At 43.7% G+C, this 15,637-nt stretch overlaps 2 protein-coding genes across 2 annotated transcripts in view; one reads left to right on the top strand and one right to left on the bottom strand.

Moving 5' to 3' along the window:
• The window catches only part of ADAM9 (ADAM metallopeptidase domain 9), a 92,687-nt gene extending 84,874 nt beyond the window's left edge, over positions 1-7,813 (bottom strand). The window contains exon 1 of the mRNA XM_005897532.2: positions 7,504-7,813. Coding sequence (XP_005897594.2) covers positions 7,504-7,600 — 97 coding nt within the window. The 5' untranslated portion in view covers positions 7,601-7,813. The remainder of the gene's footprint in view (positions 1-7,503) is intronic.
• A 260-nt stretch (positions 7,814-8,073) lies between these two features.
• TM2D2 (TM2 domain containing 2) lies at positions 8,074-14,501 on the top strand. The gene is made up of 4 exons (XM_005897533.3): positions 8,074-8,416; positions 9,246-9,333; positions 12,006-12,121; positions 13,588-14,501. Exons 1-4 carry the CDS (start codon positions 8,190-8,192, stop codon positions 13,799-13,801), a joined length of 645 nt encoding a protein of 214 aa, XP_005897595.2. The 5' UTR covers positions 8,074-8,189; the 3' UTR covers positions 13,802-14,501.
• The last annotated feature ends 1,136 nt before the right edge of the window (positions 14,502-15,637 follow it).

A 15,637-nucleotide genomic window follows, 5' to 3' on the forward strand; every position in this document is an offset into this window, starting at 1 on the left:
GTGACAACTAGAAAATATCCTCCAGATGCCTTCTAGGGAGCAAAATCACCCCCCCCCAAAAAAAAACCACTGGTAGAATGGCAACCCACTCCAGCATTCTTGCCCGGAGAATCCCAGGGACAGAGGAGCCTGGTGGGTTGCCGGCTATGGGGTCGCACAGAGTCGGACACGACTGAAGCGACTTAGCAGCTGCAGACAGTTCACAATGCAAAGTAAAATCTTAATACAATCAGCTCAAATGTGACAGAATTTGATGCTTATGTGACCTTGTGTATAACGTGACAAAAGTCACATTACTAGGAAACATGGGCTGGAGATAAGAGTTGAAACAGGAAACTTAAAACGTCCTATACTTAGTAAAAGAAAAAGGTGTGAGTTAGTAGCACTTTTTTCTTCCGCTAACTCCTTAGATTTTTTATGTATTGTGTTTTGGAGGAAGTCTGACATGTTGTATAACAGTACCTGTGAAACTGAGTCCCCTTACTGAGTTTATGATTAATCTCTCTATTCCAAACTCTATCCCCTTTCTTGTCCCCTCTGACCTTAGTTCTACACTAACTGAACACATCAACCAGAGTCAGGTGATTAAGACTGCGGTTGCCGATAACATCGTTGAGATGATGAAACTGCTGTTGTAGATACTATCATTCCTGTATAAACTCAGATCATTTCTCCAGGGCAGGATGAGCTCACCAGGCCTCCTGCCATGGACCACCTGGCCAGCGAATCATAAACCAGACACATTCTGACTCCCAGAACTGCGATTACAAAATGTCAGAAAATGACACAGGATAGCAGATGGAACAGTGTTATGTGGCAGCCTGGATGGGAGGGGAGTTTGGGGGAGAGTTGTTGTTGCTGTTGTTCCTGGATGGGAGGGGAGTTTGGGGGAGAGTTGTTGTTGTTGTTCCTGGATGGGAGGGGAGTTTGGGGGAGAGTTGTTGTTGTTGTTCCTGGATGGGAGGGGAGTTTGGGGGAGAGTTGTTGTTGTTCCTGGATGGGAGTGGAGTTTGGGGGAGAATTGTTGTTGTTGTTGCTGTTTAGTCGCTAAGTCATGTCTGACTCTTTTGCAACCCCATGGACTGTAGCCCACCAGGCTCCTCAATCCATGGCATTCTCCAGGCAAGAATACTGGAGTGGATTGCCATTTCCTTCTCCAGGGCATCTTTGCAACCCCGGGGACTGAACCCATGTCTCCTGCATTGGCAGGCAGATTCTTTACCACTGAGCCACCCAGGAAGCCCAGGAAGAGAATGGATACATGAATCCATATGGCTGAACCCTTTCACTGCCCACCTGAAACTGTCAAAACATTGTTAATAGGTTATACCCCCAATAAAAAATTTAAAGGTTTTAAGAAAAGAAATGCTAGAAGATGATGATAAATTCCAGCATTTTTGCTCTTCTCCTTGAAAAAAAACTGAAAAGCCAAGCTGAAGTGGATCTGAGACTTGTCTCCCACTCGGTACAACAAATCCTGACTTGACTGCAAACACCTGCTGTCACAGTTTGGCTTTCTGTGCCCCGGGCACTTAAGTCCTTCCTCCGTTAAGACTATAGACAGAAATAAGTTAAAAGAATTCTACCGAAATGCAAAGCAAACAAATGTGAATGAACCCTCAGCCAAGGACTTTCTCTTTTCCTTCCCAACTACTATGTCAACAAAGAGTGACCCTTAAGTATTTTCACTACAGAAAATAAACCTGGGTTCAACATACAGGCTGAAGATAATTCTGTTGTCTGAAGTATTTCTTGACGAGAACCTAATTAGATTCATAAATCACTGTGATTCTGAGCCATGTATTTTCATTCCATTTACAAGGTCAATGCCAAATGAACATATACATTAATAGCTATCTTCAAACATAATCATAATTTCCACTGCTGTGTCCTATATTCTGACATTTTTTGCATTATCACCTTTTGTTTTACATTTACCTATTTTTACATTTAAAAACAAACAGGGCTTTTGTCATTGTTTGTGTGTAAGCAGTCCTTCGGGAAAAACACCATTTATAAGATTTAATACCACAGAGGATTTAAATTCCTCTCCCAAGAAATTTAGGTTTCTTGAAACAAAGGGCAGTACATTATTCATCCTGTTTCCTGCACTAGTGCAATAGACATTCAATAAATATACTGAGTAAATGACCTCTTTTGATCTTTACAGCTTATACATAGAGCTTATAATTGCAAATTTTCATGCACTACCTAAAATAAGCTTTATTTTTTATGATTAGCATCTTTCATAGCAATTTCCCACAAAGCCTCATGCCCACATATTTGTCCATGTTAATGCAATGCTATATTTCACTGTACAATAAGTCCCCTACATACAAACCTAGAAGTTGCAAACTTTCAAAGATGCAAACGTGTCCATGTATGCCAGCTGTTGTACTGCACTACTGTACTTTTTAAGGTACTGTACTGTAAGATTTCAAATGTTTTTATTTTTGCTTGTTTTTTATGTATATTTGTGTGAAAAGTTTTCTAAGCCTATTACAGTACAGTATCATACAGTTGATTGTGTTAGTTGGGTACCTAGTTTAACTTTGTTGGACTTAGGAAGGCACTCTCAGGACAGAACTCATTTGCATGAAGAGAACTTATTGTATTGATACATTATACACTTCATACACTGCTTACCCTCCCCACTTAAGCAGCTGAGGTGGGAGCTTCTATTCATAACAAGATTCCAACCTATCAAAGGAAGTGGAATGGGCTCTCTAGGGCTCTACTTGTATGAGAGTTCTTAGGAACTACTAAAGGAAAGGGTGGGGAGGATCCTTTCTAAAATAAGTTAAACCATTAAAAAAAAAAAAAAAATCTCATAAAAAAAAAACGTCAAAGAGAAAGAAGCATTTCCCATGTATGGGAATGGGTTTTGTCCTACAGGATGACAAATGTGCAGACTACATCATGAGAAACGCTGGGCTGGAAGAAGCACAAGCTGGAATCAAGAATGCCAGGAGAAATATCAATAACCTCAGATATGCAGATGACACCACCCTTATGGCAGAAAGTGAAGAGGGACTAAAAAGCCTCTTGATGAAAGTGAAAGAGAGTGAAAAAGTTGGCTTAAAGCTCAACATACAGAAAACGAAGATCATAGCATCTGGTCCCATCACTTCATGGGAAATAGATGGGGAAACAGTGGAAACAGTGTCAGACTTTATTTTTCTGGGCTCCAAAATCACTGCAGATGGTGACTGCAGCCATGAAATTAAAAGACACTTACTCCTTGGAAGAAAAGTTATGACCAACCTAGATAGCATACTGAAAAGCAGAGACATTACTTTGCCAACAAAGGTTCGTCTAGTCAAGGCTATGGTTTTTCCAGTGGTCATGTATGGATGTGAGAGTTGGACTGTGAAGAAGGCTGAGCGCCGAAGAATTGATGCTTTTGAACTGTGGTGTTGGAGAAGACTCTTTCAGGTCCCTTGCACTGCAAGGAGATCCAACCAGTCCATTCTAAAGGAGATCAGCCCTGGGATTTTTTTGGAGGGAATGATGCTAAAGCTGAAACTCCAGTACTTTGGCCACCTCATGCGAAGAGTTGACTCATTGGAAAAGACTCTGATGCTGGGAAGGATTGGGGGCAGGAGGAGAAGGGGACGACAGAGGATGAGATGGCTGGATGGCATCACTGACTTGATGGACGTGAGTCTGAGTGAACTCTGGGAGTTGGTGATGGACAGGGATGCCTGGTGTGCTGCAATGCATGGGGTCGCAAAGAGTCGGACATGACTGAGCAACTGAACTGAACTGATGACAAATGTTTGACAGTAACATCATTTTTACTTACTATAAGCTGAAATACTCTAATTCTTTATGTTAAAATCAACATAAATACAAAACAACTGTATATTTTTAAAAAACTGAATAAAATAGGTGAACTTCTCACGTTCCCTAAACTCACTCTGGGGAAAACCATTTGACTGAAATGACACATCACAAAATGAAAAATAAAGTATTGATACAATAACATCTTAACATATGAACAAGGCTATACAATTCAAAGTGCAATTCAACTTTAATTGGGTCTATGTTGGCCCCATTGAAAGGCAGGGTAGTAGGAGGGGTTAGTTACTGTGATACCAAGAGGACCAGGATTTACTTATGAGGCAGTCCCATAGTTCTGACACAAAAGACAGCATAACTCCAAGTCTCTGCTGTATAGGAAAGGGAAGTCACTCAGTCGTGTCCGACTCTTTGCGACCCCATGGACTGTAGCCTACCAGGCTCCTCTGTCCATGGGATTTTCCAGGCAATAGTACTAGAGTGGATTGCCCTTTCCTTCTCCAGCGGATCTTCCCAACCCAGGGATCGAACCCAGGTCTCCCGCATTGTAGACAGACGTTTTACCATCTGAGCCACCAGGGAAGTCTGTATACTAGGCATCAAAGAAAAAAAAAAAGAAATATCATGAGCCTATCTATGTCATATATTTGAGCTTGTGGCTATTCCAAAGAAAAAGCTTCCAGTTACTTAGAGTTTGCATCTTTGGAGGGATTCTACAATAAAGCAGGATTTAAAAATGTATACATACATAGTCAACTTTGGTAAGGTAAATTTTATTTATTTATTTTTATTTGGCTACACCACGTGGCTTGTGGGATCTTAGTTCCCCAACTAAGGATCAAACCTACAGTTCGATGAAATAACCAGTTCCTAATCACTGGCCCACCAGGGAACTCCTGGTAAGGTAAAATTCAAAGTATGTTTGGAAAACAGTATTGGAACCCAGCAACTTGTTTTGTACACATTTTCATTGTAAATGCTTTTATTTTCTTACATAATAGTGTGAAACAAATTATCTTTATATTTAAAAGACTAAATTCTCCTATTTAGCACAAACATACCAAATTCAAACAATTCACAAGCACCTAAAAACAAAATTAGTATGGACCAGGTTCTTAACACCTAGTTCATTTTACAGTGATTCACCATGAGTAAGCTTTAAAACTCATTTCCTCTAGAATTGTAGTCTTGGAAAAAAAAAGATTTAGGTCTGTACATCATAATCACTACCTTAAAAGAAAAAAATCCAGTGAGGTTTCATACCTGCCTAATTTCCTCAATGATACAAAGTTACCTTTGTCAGCCCTAGTTTGTTTTTTTTTTTTTTTTAAGTGTACTACCTCAGCTTTTTGGAATGTATACTGCACTTCCTCATTGACACAATTGTTATAAATAGTAAATTTTTTTTAAAAACCCTACAAAATCTATTTAACTCCTAGAGTAACTGATGTGTGGGTGGTTCTTACTGAGTATTCAAATTCCTCTTTCATTAGTTGAAATGGTTTCAGCGCATGTTTTAAACATCCCGTATTGCAAAAATCTGGTCAGCTGATTCTAGAAGAACATTCCCGTAGGGAAACATGATTTCACTGCACACTAGTACAAAGCCTCTTAACCGGTCTCTCCCAGCCTCCAGTCCCTCCCTCCTATAGTCCGTCCTCCACTGTGTAGCCAGTTACAGCGACCGCAAATCTAAGTTATACCACGTGCTAAGTGCATGCTAAGTTGCTTCAGTGGTGTCCAACTCTTTGCAACCCTCTGTCCATGGGATTCTCCGGGCAAGAATCCTGGAGTGGGCTGCCATTCCCTCCTCTAAGGGATCTTGGATTGAACCCACGTCTCTTACATTTGACCTGCACTGGCAGGTGGGTTCTTCACCACTGTAAACTTTTACCCCTTCTCCTGAGAAGCCCACAGCCCTATTTAAAAACCATCCTGCCCAAAGAACTTACTCCAGGGTAAAGTCCAAATCCCATAGCACATCACAGAAGCCTCTCCCCAACTGGTATCAACTTACCTTAGTTTTATCCACGCCTCCCTTTCAGGTGGACCCCCTGGTGATTTCTCACCATTCCTTAACTAGTCCTGTTCTTATCTCTCTAGACTCTTGCAAAAACCGTTCTGCTTTGAATTCCTGTCCTTGAATATTCACCCATACAGATCAGTTCAAATATCACTTTCTCAATAAAACCTTCCCCTACAACCTTCAGATAAACTCAGCACATTTGGTCACTCTGTGCCCCTCCACAAGCACTGAGCTCGGTGTTCATAGGTGTTCGATGAAGGCTGATTAAATTTTGAAAGCATATACGTGTTTAAGTGAGGGACTGTTAAACTATAAACTGTTAAAGCTGTTGTTATAAAACATAAGGATATTCCATCCATCTATATGCAGCAATGTAAAAATCAATACATAAACTTTAAAAATCAGTCTTATTTAAAGTATTCCAAACAGAATCATGGATTACTAAAACTCCAGATGTTTAACCTACTGCCCCTTAAACGCTGGTAAATGTATTAATAGAACACCATAGCAAAAACAGTTTCAAACAGAAAAGATTAGGTACCTTCCCAGTCAAGAAAGTTTCAGTACTGAGAGCTTTAAAATTCCTGCAATGGTGCAAATTTTCTTAATTTAAAAATAATAAAATAAGGAGAAAAAAAATCTAAATTCAGTCCTGCATTGAAATCCTCACCTTTGAAAAACTCTCAAGATAACGATTTAGTAGAAACCCCATTCTCCATCATACTCTATGGCTGATAAAGAAAACACAGCCATGCAAACAATAATTTAACACGAGCCAAAACAAAAGAGTGTTTTCAGAAAGAAGCTAGTGTTGGCAATTTAAATGTTTCCACTATGAGCATCTCCAATACAAATACCTTATGTATTTAAGGGAAGCTTCACAAGTCAAAAGCAATTTCACACGAATGATTCAATTCTTACCGTAAGCCTGTGACTTAAGCAGAGTAAGGATTATCTGCCTGGATTTGAGACATTACCAACCCAGCAAAAACGGAAATAAAAGACTGGCTATAAAAATGTAGCACTTCGTTTCCAAAAAAAAGAAGTATTCTTACTAAAACAACAAAATAGCCCCCAAAATAAGCAATTCCCCCCTCCTCTTATTTCATCGCTAAATTCAGCCCTGTGGTACCTATTGGTGACTCCACTAATAAAATGATGGTCAAAATTTCAAATCATGAAAACCTGGAGCAAAAAGTTCCATCTCCCGGTCTCTTTCCCAGTGACATTTACCCTGCAAGCAAACCCCAGCTCCATTTCTAAAAAGCACTTCTCAAACCCTCCGCGCGCATTCAGCCAGCTTCCCAGGCTCTCAGCCGAGTCCCTGAGGTTCGGGGTCGGACCGAGAGTCACCCCAGGAGGGTCTTGCGGGGGGCACCCAGCTTGGCGCGAGACTGGGGGTCGGGCTCACCCCAAAAGGCTCTGCTCGGCAAGAGACCGAGGACTGGGAACCAGACCCGAGTACAGTGCCCAGGAGAACTGGGGGCGCCCAGACCCGGAGCCTCGGGTCCGAGCCCTGGTCCACAGACAGCCCAGCGGCTCCGCCTCCCGACTCGGGTCGGGTTCCAGTGCCCAGGCCAGGCCCCGCCACTCTCAGGCACCGCGGGGTAAAAATTCCGAGCATCCCGGCCCTAGGAAACTGGAATCCCGAAAGGTCCCTGGGGGTGGACACCCACCTGACCGAGCCCCGCCGAGGGCTGGGCTCAGCAAGCCCACCAACAGCAGCCACCGGACGCGGAGAGTCTCAGAGGGCGAGCCCACGCCCGACCCCATCTCAGCCCGAGCCCGCAGGTTCTCTTCAGCACTCGGTCGCCCCTGCCTCCGCCCGCTCCACGATTCCCCAGCCCCGCCAGGGCCCCAGGGCTGGCAGCGATGCGCGCGCGCTCGGCACTGACGCAACTCGGCTCCTGTCCGACGCGGCGCCCGCTCGCCTGACTGACGTACGGAGCGCTCCGTCCCGGGCGAGTGAGAACGGGCTTTCTCTCCGGTCCCCTCAGACCCTCTCAGGAGTCGACCCCGCCCATCGCCATTTGCCCCGCCCTCCTGCTTCAAGGCCCGCCTACTCCGGGGCGGGCCGAGGGAGCCTATTGGAAGAAGCACTCGTCACGGAAAAGAAGGCGGAGCGTGAGCCCCAGAAGCGGAATTGACCCACAGAAACGAAACGCAGGCCCGCCTCCTGCGCAGCCTTTCCTTATTGGCTGTCTGAGTTGGGCGGGACGTAAAAATCTGAGCTCCCATTGGCTGTTTGGCATCGAGGCGTGAGGCTCCGCGGAGAGGCCTTGACCAGGCAGGGCTTGGGTCCGCGGTTGCCGGGTTGGGGCCGGGGGTCTGAGGCCGGATCTCCGCCTCTGGGCCCGGGAAGATGGTGCTGGGGGGTTACCCGGTGAGTTACTTACTTCTGTGCGGCCAGGCGGCTCTGCTGCTGGGAAATCTACTGCTGCTGCATTGTGTGTCTCGGAGCCACTCGCACAACGCCACCGCCGAGCCCGAGCTCACATCCGCTGGCGCCGCCCACCCAGAGGGCTCCCCCGGCGCTGCCAGCTGGGAGTATGGCGACCCCCACTCTCCAGTCATCCTTTGCTCTTACCTGTAAGCTACCCTGTCGTCGAGGCGGGTGGAAATGAAGATGGGGTCCCTGGGATACACGGGGGTTGTGCGGGGGGACGGGAGGAGGTAGGCTGCTTTCCCCCCGCCCCCCAGTCCCTCTCCACCTGGAGGAACTATCTGATCGTCGACACGCGAGAGAAAAATAACCATGACAGGTTTCTCACTCAACGCACTCCTGCAGGGGAAAACTCCTCTGTGTCGGTGGCTGATCCTTTGGGCTCCCCAAAGAGGAGAACTAGGAAACAGTGACATTATATAGCCTGAGGAAGAAGGGTACGAGGTTGTACCTGCTCCCTTTAACCGAAGGAGACACCCTCGTTCGTGCTGGTACTGAGTGGTGCACAAGTGGAGTAAATCACTCTCCTCTACGTGGCACCTCCTTAAAAAATAAAAGCAGTAACCTTAGCGTTGCAGAACCAAGTCAAAACTTTTAATGTCTCTTTTAAATCAAATAAGAAAAGGCTTTTGAAAAATGCAAGAGAGCTGGGAATCCTTTGGCCTGGATTTTGCCCCCATAGCCTTGTGGCTGTTTGCCTAGGGAAGAGATGAAGCCTTGGCAGAGGTAGAATCGGTGTAGAAAAAGGACCAGAAACACCCCTCATCCCCACCCCGCCTTAACCAAAGGGTCATTGGATGGCTGTTTGACCTGCTGTCCTTCAGCCTAATTGACAGAATCTCCTGTCTTGGGGAAGACTCAGAGGGACATTAACCCCCAGAAAATTTGCAGAAATGTCTCTTGCCTGTTATGACTATATACCTGTAAACAGCCATTTAGAAAGACCTTAATGATGATCTTACTGGTGATTTACAGACCCGATGAATTTATAGAATGTGAAGACCCAGTGGATCATGTTGGAAACACAACAGCATTCCAGGAACTTGGTTATGGTTGTCTCAAGGTGGGTTTTTGTTTGGTTTTATAAGCAAACTCTTCCATAGAGAAACAATATTGCCTAAATGCTATTACAGAAAACTATGAGGAGTATGAAATTATATTTTTGTAAAATTCATTGAAATGACTGTTACTGAAAATTTCCAGCATGATCAGGGTCAGTGGCTGAACAAGACATTTAGTCTTCTCAGAAAGAAGCAGGCTCTGTGCCAAAACTACCCAGGTGCAAAGACCAATCTGTCTTTAGTTCCTTTGGCCATTGTGATTGACAGATTTGAAGCTCAGATATCAGCCCTGACTACCCTTCAAGGCACGTATTTTCCTGAAAGAGCAAAAGGAAGGTTTATGCAATTTCTAAAACTGATGCTGGATTCAGCAGTATCTTTGTTACATATGCATTTGGGGCAAAGCTCCTCTTGCCAATGACCTTTCTTTTCACTAGGCAAGCAGTTTCCAGCACGTCCTTAGGAAATAGATCAGGCCTATCAGTATACTTCCCTGGTGGCTCAGTGGTAAAGACTCCGCCTGCTAACACAGGAGACCCAGGTTCCATCCCTGGGTTAGGAAGATCCCTTGGAGAAGAAAACGGCAACGCACTCCAGTATTCTTGCCTAGAGATCCCCATGGACAGAGGAGCCTGGTGGGCTACAGCCCACAGGATCACAAAGAGTCAGACACACTGAGCGACTAACACTTTAACTTTTCATCATTATATGTCTTTGTAAGGGGTTGTAGCATTCAGAAGGAGCCTTGGATAACAATGGCCTCTTAGAATGAAAAGAAGCCCTTCAGTTCCATTAATAATATCCCTGAAGCTGGACTCATGCTTCCTAGTCAGTCTCCCCAGAACCAGCGAAGTTCATATACTTCCTCCTCTCTGTGGACTCACCATTATATTATGCTGCATAATGCAAGTCAGGACATTGTCAGCTATAAGAGAATTATGGGAAAATATTCTTTGTTACTAAATCAGACACAGGGAAATAAACCTGAAAGTAACAAGGCCAAAAAGGCAACTCTTGCTGCAATCACAAGTAAAGAAATATTTTCAATACAATGAGATTTTGTTCTATGGGTAATTATTGATAAAAGTTTGAGTGAGCATTGTATGTTCATGTTCAGTCACTAAGTCGTGACCAACTCTTTTGCAATCCCATTGACTAGCCCACCAGGCTCCTCTGTCCATGGGAATTCCCAGGCAAGCATACTGGAGTGGGTTGCCATTTCCTTCTTCAGGGGGTCTTCCTGACACAGGGATTGAACCCTCATCTCTCACATTGGCAAAGAGGTTCTTTACCACCGAGTCACCAGGGAAGCCCAGAGTATCATATAGAGATCAGTCTGAGCACCTTGACAGGATCAACCCAGTGTTTAATGAAAATAGGCAAAAATAAGTGATCTCTATACAATACTTACTTTTGCCCATTTTCATTAAAACACTGGGTTGATCCTGTCAAGATGCTCAGACTGTCACTTCTCCCAGAAGTCCTGGGGGACTGTCAGCATTTGGGCCCCCAAATCCCAAGGGAGGGGCAAGAGTAAACATCCTCACGTTCCACCCACTTCCCTTTGAGGAATGTTCCAGCAAGAACAGTAGTGAAGTACTTAATAAGGTGCCGATGTGGAGAATGCCCAGCTGTGCTTCCTCTGCTAGAATTCAGTTACACAAAGGGTCGGAGGTCTTCCGAAATGTTTTGCTGGAATTTAAACTTACATATAGATGTATTACATTACTATGGATGTGAGCTGAAAATCACAGTTTCGAGACCTGCATAAAGTCCTGAGTCAGTTGACATGCTGAGTTCTTTCCTAACGATGTTCATTTATAATATATGTAAAATAGACCTCAAATACACACTTTTTTTTTTTAATTGGAGTATAATTGCTGTGCAGTGTTGTTTTAATTTCTGCTGTACAACAGCGTGAGTCAGCTGTATGTATGCGTATACGCCTTCTCTCCTGAGCCTCCCTCCCGCCCACCGCCCATCCCCCGCCCCCAGGTCATCACTAGGCACCAAGGTGAGCTCCCTGTGCCATTCGGCAGCTTCCCACTAGCTGTTTTACACTTGGTAGCGTATGTGCGTCAGTTCTGCTCTCTCAATTCGTTCTTCCCTCTCCTTTCCCCTCCCGCCGTCACATCCACATCCATAGTCCATCCTCTGCATCTGTGTGTCTCTTCCTGCCCTACAAATAGCTTCATCAGTACCACATTTCTAGACTGCACATGTATGCGTTAATACACGACATTTTTCTCTTTGTGACTTCACTCTGTATGATAGTCTCTACACATTGACTTTTTGAATACCCATTCCCAAATATGCACTCATGTGCTCTTCTCTTCTGTAAATGTAGGATTAATTAAAGCACTGTGTCCTGCTAATCCAAAATGGCATTTAGTGAAACTGATTTTAAACTTCTGTACTATATTATCAAAGAAGGTGGTCACAAGGAAAGAAAATGAAAGGGAATTTATTTAAAACCATGTCCATTTAGGATCGACTCATTGAAAATCTCTTGAAGTATGATCACTAAACTCCTCGCTCTTCAACTCAGCTTTACCCCCACCTTCGTTAGAATAGTTATTGTCCTGGGCCAGCTTTTGTTAGTTCATATGAAGAGATGTTTTGTGTTGCTCGCTCTGGCTAGTTTGTTTGTTCTGTTGTGGTTGTTACCCCACAGTTTGGGGGTCAGGCCTACAGAGATGTGGAGCACACTCGCGTGCAGTGCCGGGCCCTGGATGGAATTGAGTGTGCCAGCCCAAGGACCTTCCTCCGAGAGAACAAACCTTGTATAAAGTAAGTGCTATCTGCATGGAGTAGCTGGTACTTAGATGGAGGTAGGGCTGTTCTGTCCTCTCTTGATGTTGACTTTTTTCTTTTACCTTAAGTGTTAAAGGGGCAGCATGATTACTGCTGTGCATACTCCACACACAAGCAATGGGGTGATAAGGTAGGGGACACTGGACAGGAGGCCAGAGGCTGTGAATTCTAAATGTCCCTTTCACCAACCAGCTAAAGGACCTCTGGGCACCCAGAGTCTCTGTCCCCTCCACAAAATGAAGGAGGTAGAACAGATAATCCAACTTCAGAACTCCTACGATAGGCATACATCCTTTGAAAACAGCTGTAGAATTTCAGGAGGAAAGATTTTATTATGAAAAGTGCAGGCCTTCCTCCCTGAAAAGCAGTATTATCTTGAAGAATTAGGGTTATTGAGACTTACCTGGTGGTCCGGGGGTTAAGAATCCACCTTCCAATGCAGGGGCTGTGGACTCGATCCCTAGTCCAGCAACTAAGCTCCTACTTGCCTCGAAGCAGCTCAGCCCACGCACCACAACGACTGAACCCGCGTGCTAAGAATGAGAAGCCTGCACACCACAGCAAAGATCCCGCGTGCCGCAACTGAGACTTGACACAGCCAAAAATTAATTAACTTTTAAAAAAACGAATTAGGGTTCTTTCTGTAAACTCCACTTGAAGGCACAGAACTTATGTATACCATTTGCTGATGGAGATTTGTGACTGTGTTAGGTGATACCATTAGAGTATCTGCAATTGAATGTCATCACAGTATGTAAGACAGAAGTCCTTCCAAGAAGTCCCATTTTTCGGGTGCCATGAAACAGCAGGAGAGGAGCGTGGAGATCAGTGTTCATTTAAGGGAAGGTAACACCTCATGAGAGAAATACATTCAGAACTGCATCCTCCCTCAGGATAAGAGCCTATGCAGGAAAGGGATGGGCGCCCAGACACCACTCCAAGCAGGATACCTGTCCTGTAAATGTCCTTAATAGTTTCTTATCCAGCCCAACTCTGTATTGGTTCATCTGGGTCCTCTATACCTTGTGTGCGTGTGTGCTGAGTCGCTCAGTCATGTCCGACTCTGCGACCCTATGGACTGTAGCCCACCAGGCTTCTCTGTCAATGGGATTCTCCAGGCAAGAATACTGGAGTGGGTTGCCATGCCCTCCTCCAGGGGATCTTCCCAACTCAGGGATTGAACCCATGTCTCTTGTGTCTCCTACATTGCAGGAAGGTTCTTTACCACTAGCGCCACCTGGGAAGCCCCCTCCATACTTTAGCAAGTACCTTTTTGAGAATCTAGACAAACTAGAGATCTTCCTTTGGGGGAGAGGGGCTTGGTAAGAAGTCACAGAGGGACTGTCTTCCCATCTTGTCACTTATGTGAAATTCACTAATAAAGCATTAAGTGTTTTCATTTTCACGTGGTAAGCATCTTCGTCTTGATTCCTTCTGTCTAGGTATACCGGACACTACTTCATAACCACTTTGCTCTACTCTTTCTTCCTGGGATGTTTTGGAGTAGATCGTTTCTGCCTGGGACACACTGGCACAGCAGTGGGGAAGCTCTTGACCCTTGGAGGACTTGGGATTTGGTGGTTTGTTGACCTTATTTTGCTGATCACTGGAGGACTGATGCCCAGTGACGGCAGCAATTGGTGCACCATTTACTAAGAAGAGCTGCTGTTGTGGCCCAGAGAGGCAAGGCTCTTGGATTCATCTCTGCAGGCTCAAAACTCCTCAACATTAGGCCTGACCAGTATTTTCCCTCGTTGGAGGGAATGGCTTTGGTTAGGAAGGTGGTTTCAGACTGTGACGTTCGACCCAAATTTGACCTTGCAGACTAGAAATGACAAGCAGACAGTATTGTGGGTATCAAGTTTGTACCTTCCCTCATGTACCAAAAATATAAAGGATAGTGATTAACTTATATGCTGCAGAAGTGTCTCCTTATTCTTTATTTTTGTGTGCTGCTATGTCATCAACCCTTTGGAGCAGTTGGACCTAACAGGATGTTTTCGGCCTGTGCCTTTGTGACCCTGAGTCTTCGTGCAGTGGAGATCAGAAGCTGAACCAACGAAAATGTCCAGCAGAAGTAGAAACAGCAGTCGATTTGAATACACACTGAAATTCTGACCTTCTGAATTTAAATTGCAGAATGAATGTTGCCAACCTGGAACACTTGTTTGGGTATTTTCAATAGGTAGAATGAAACTCAATATCTGTTGTGCTTAAAGCTGAGCATCTGAAATAAGCCTATTAATAAACCCTATTGTTTCATCATTATTACTCCTGAGAGGCAATATATCCAGTATAGTAATTCCCTCTAATGTCCAATTATGTTTTGAAAGCCAACAGTTCCAGACATGTCTGGGTTCAGCTATACTCTTGGCAGAATTTTCCTATTGAAAAGGTATCATTTACCAATTTAGAAAGCCCGTGTTATAGACAGATTAAAAAAAATCCTACAAATAACTCTAAATCTCCTCTTCATGATTACATAATATAAAATGAAGAGCCTCACATCCTTGGAAAGAAAAACAGACTCTTCCTTAAAGAATATTACTGCTGAGTGCTAGATAGAATTAGGATGTGACTTGTGGGAAACAAACCGAACACATTTGTCAAAATAAGCATGGTACCAAAGTTTCTCACTGTGGGCTACAAGTCAGTCATAGGGAAAGAGACAGCCAAGCTTTCAAGTTCCCACATCACAGGGGATTAAAAAAAATGTTCTAAACTTGTGGGTTTTAAAACTTAGTTCCCATCCCTTACAATCTGAGTTGAAAAGAACTGTTAAGTGTAAAGTAAAAGGGGGGTTTACGAAGAGCCTGCTATTTGGGCAATGTATAAATTCTAGGAACAATCAAGGTAGAACCGCTCAAAGTTCAGTCTCGTAATAATTGACATAAAAGCCAAGAATCCCAGTTAAAATAACTGGATACTCTCTATCATTATGAAGCAGTTTTCCTGAAAGTTTCAGCTTTATTATCCCTGATTAATATGACCGCTGTTCTTATGGTATTAAATGGTGTCAATTATGTAAAAATGAAAACATTATTCTCTTTTGTCTTGAAAGTTCTGTACCACATTGACCTCAACTTCTTCGTAACTGTAAATCGATAGATTCTTATTTATAATCTCTGTAGTCTAAAGCAGTATATTTTAAATTGCTACGGGTCCTGAAGAAATTGAACCTTCTCCCCAGAAAAATGCACATAAACTTAAAATTTCTGCATAGAACTTAAGAGAGTTCAAGGATGCCCCTTTTTAAAAAGAAAAACTCACTTTTAAGAAAAATCTGGAAAACTAAAATTGAAATCCTGCCCCAAATAAGATACTACTTTAAACCACAAATCCTGCTTCATCTCACACTTAAAAAAAAAAAAAAATTACTTAAAGATATTCACAAACCCCATCAAAAGTTATTTTTAAAAAATAAATAAACTGTGGCAGCTTTCAGACTCAAAATCACTGATCATGAATGTTTCCAGGAAGAACTTGGGTAAA

This window comes from Bos mutus, chromosome 27 (genome assembly GCF_027580195.1).
Source record: "Bos mutus isolate GX-2022 chromosome 27, NWIPB_WYAK_1.1, whole genome shotgun sequence".
Lineage (NCBI taxonomy): Eukaryota > Metazoa > Chordata > Mammalia > Artiodactyla > Bovidae > Bos > Bos mutus.

Coding starts and splice junctions, on each gene's coding strand:
- TM2D2 (XM_005897533.3), top strand. CDS start 8,190: ATGGTGCTGGGGGGTTACCCGGTGAGTTACTTACTTCTGTGCGGCCAG. Junction 8,417..9,245: donor GTCATCCTTTGCTCTTACCT/GTAAGCTACCCT, acceptor GGTGATTTACAG/ACCCGATGAATTTATAGAAT. Junction 12,122..13,587: donor GAGAACAAACCTTGTATAAA/GTAAGTGCTATC, acceptor CCTTCTGTCTAG/GTATACCGGACACTACTTCA.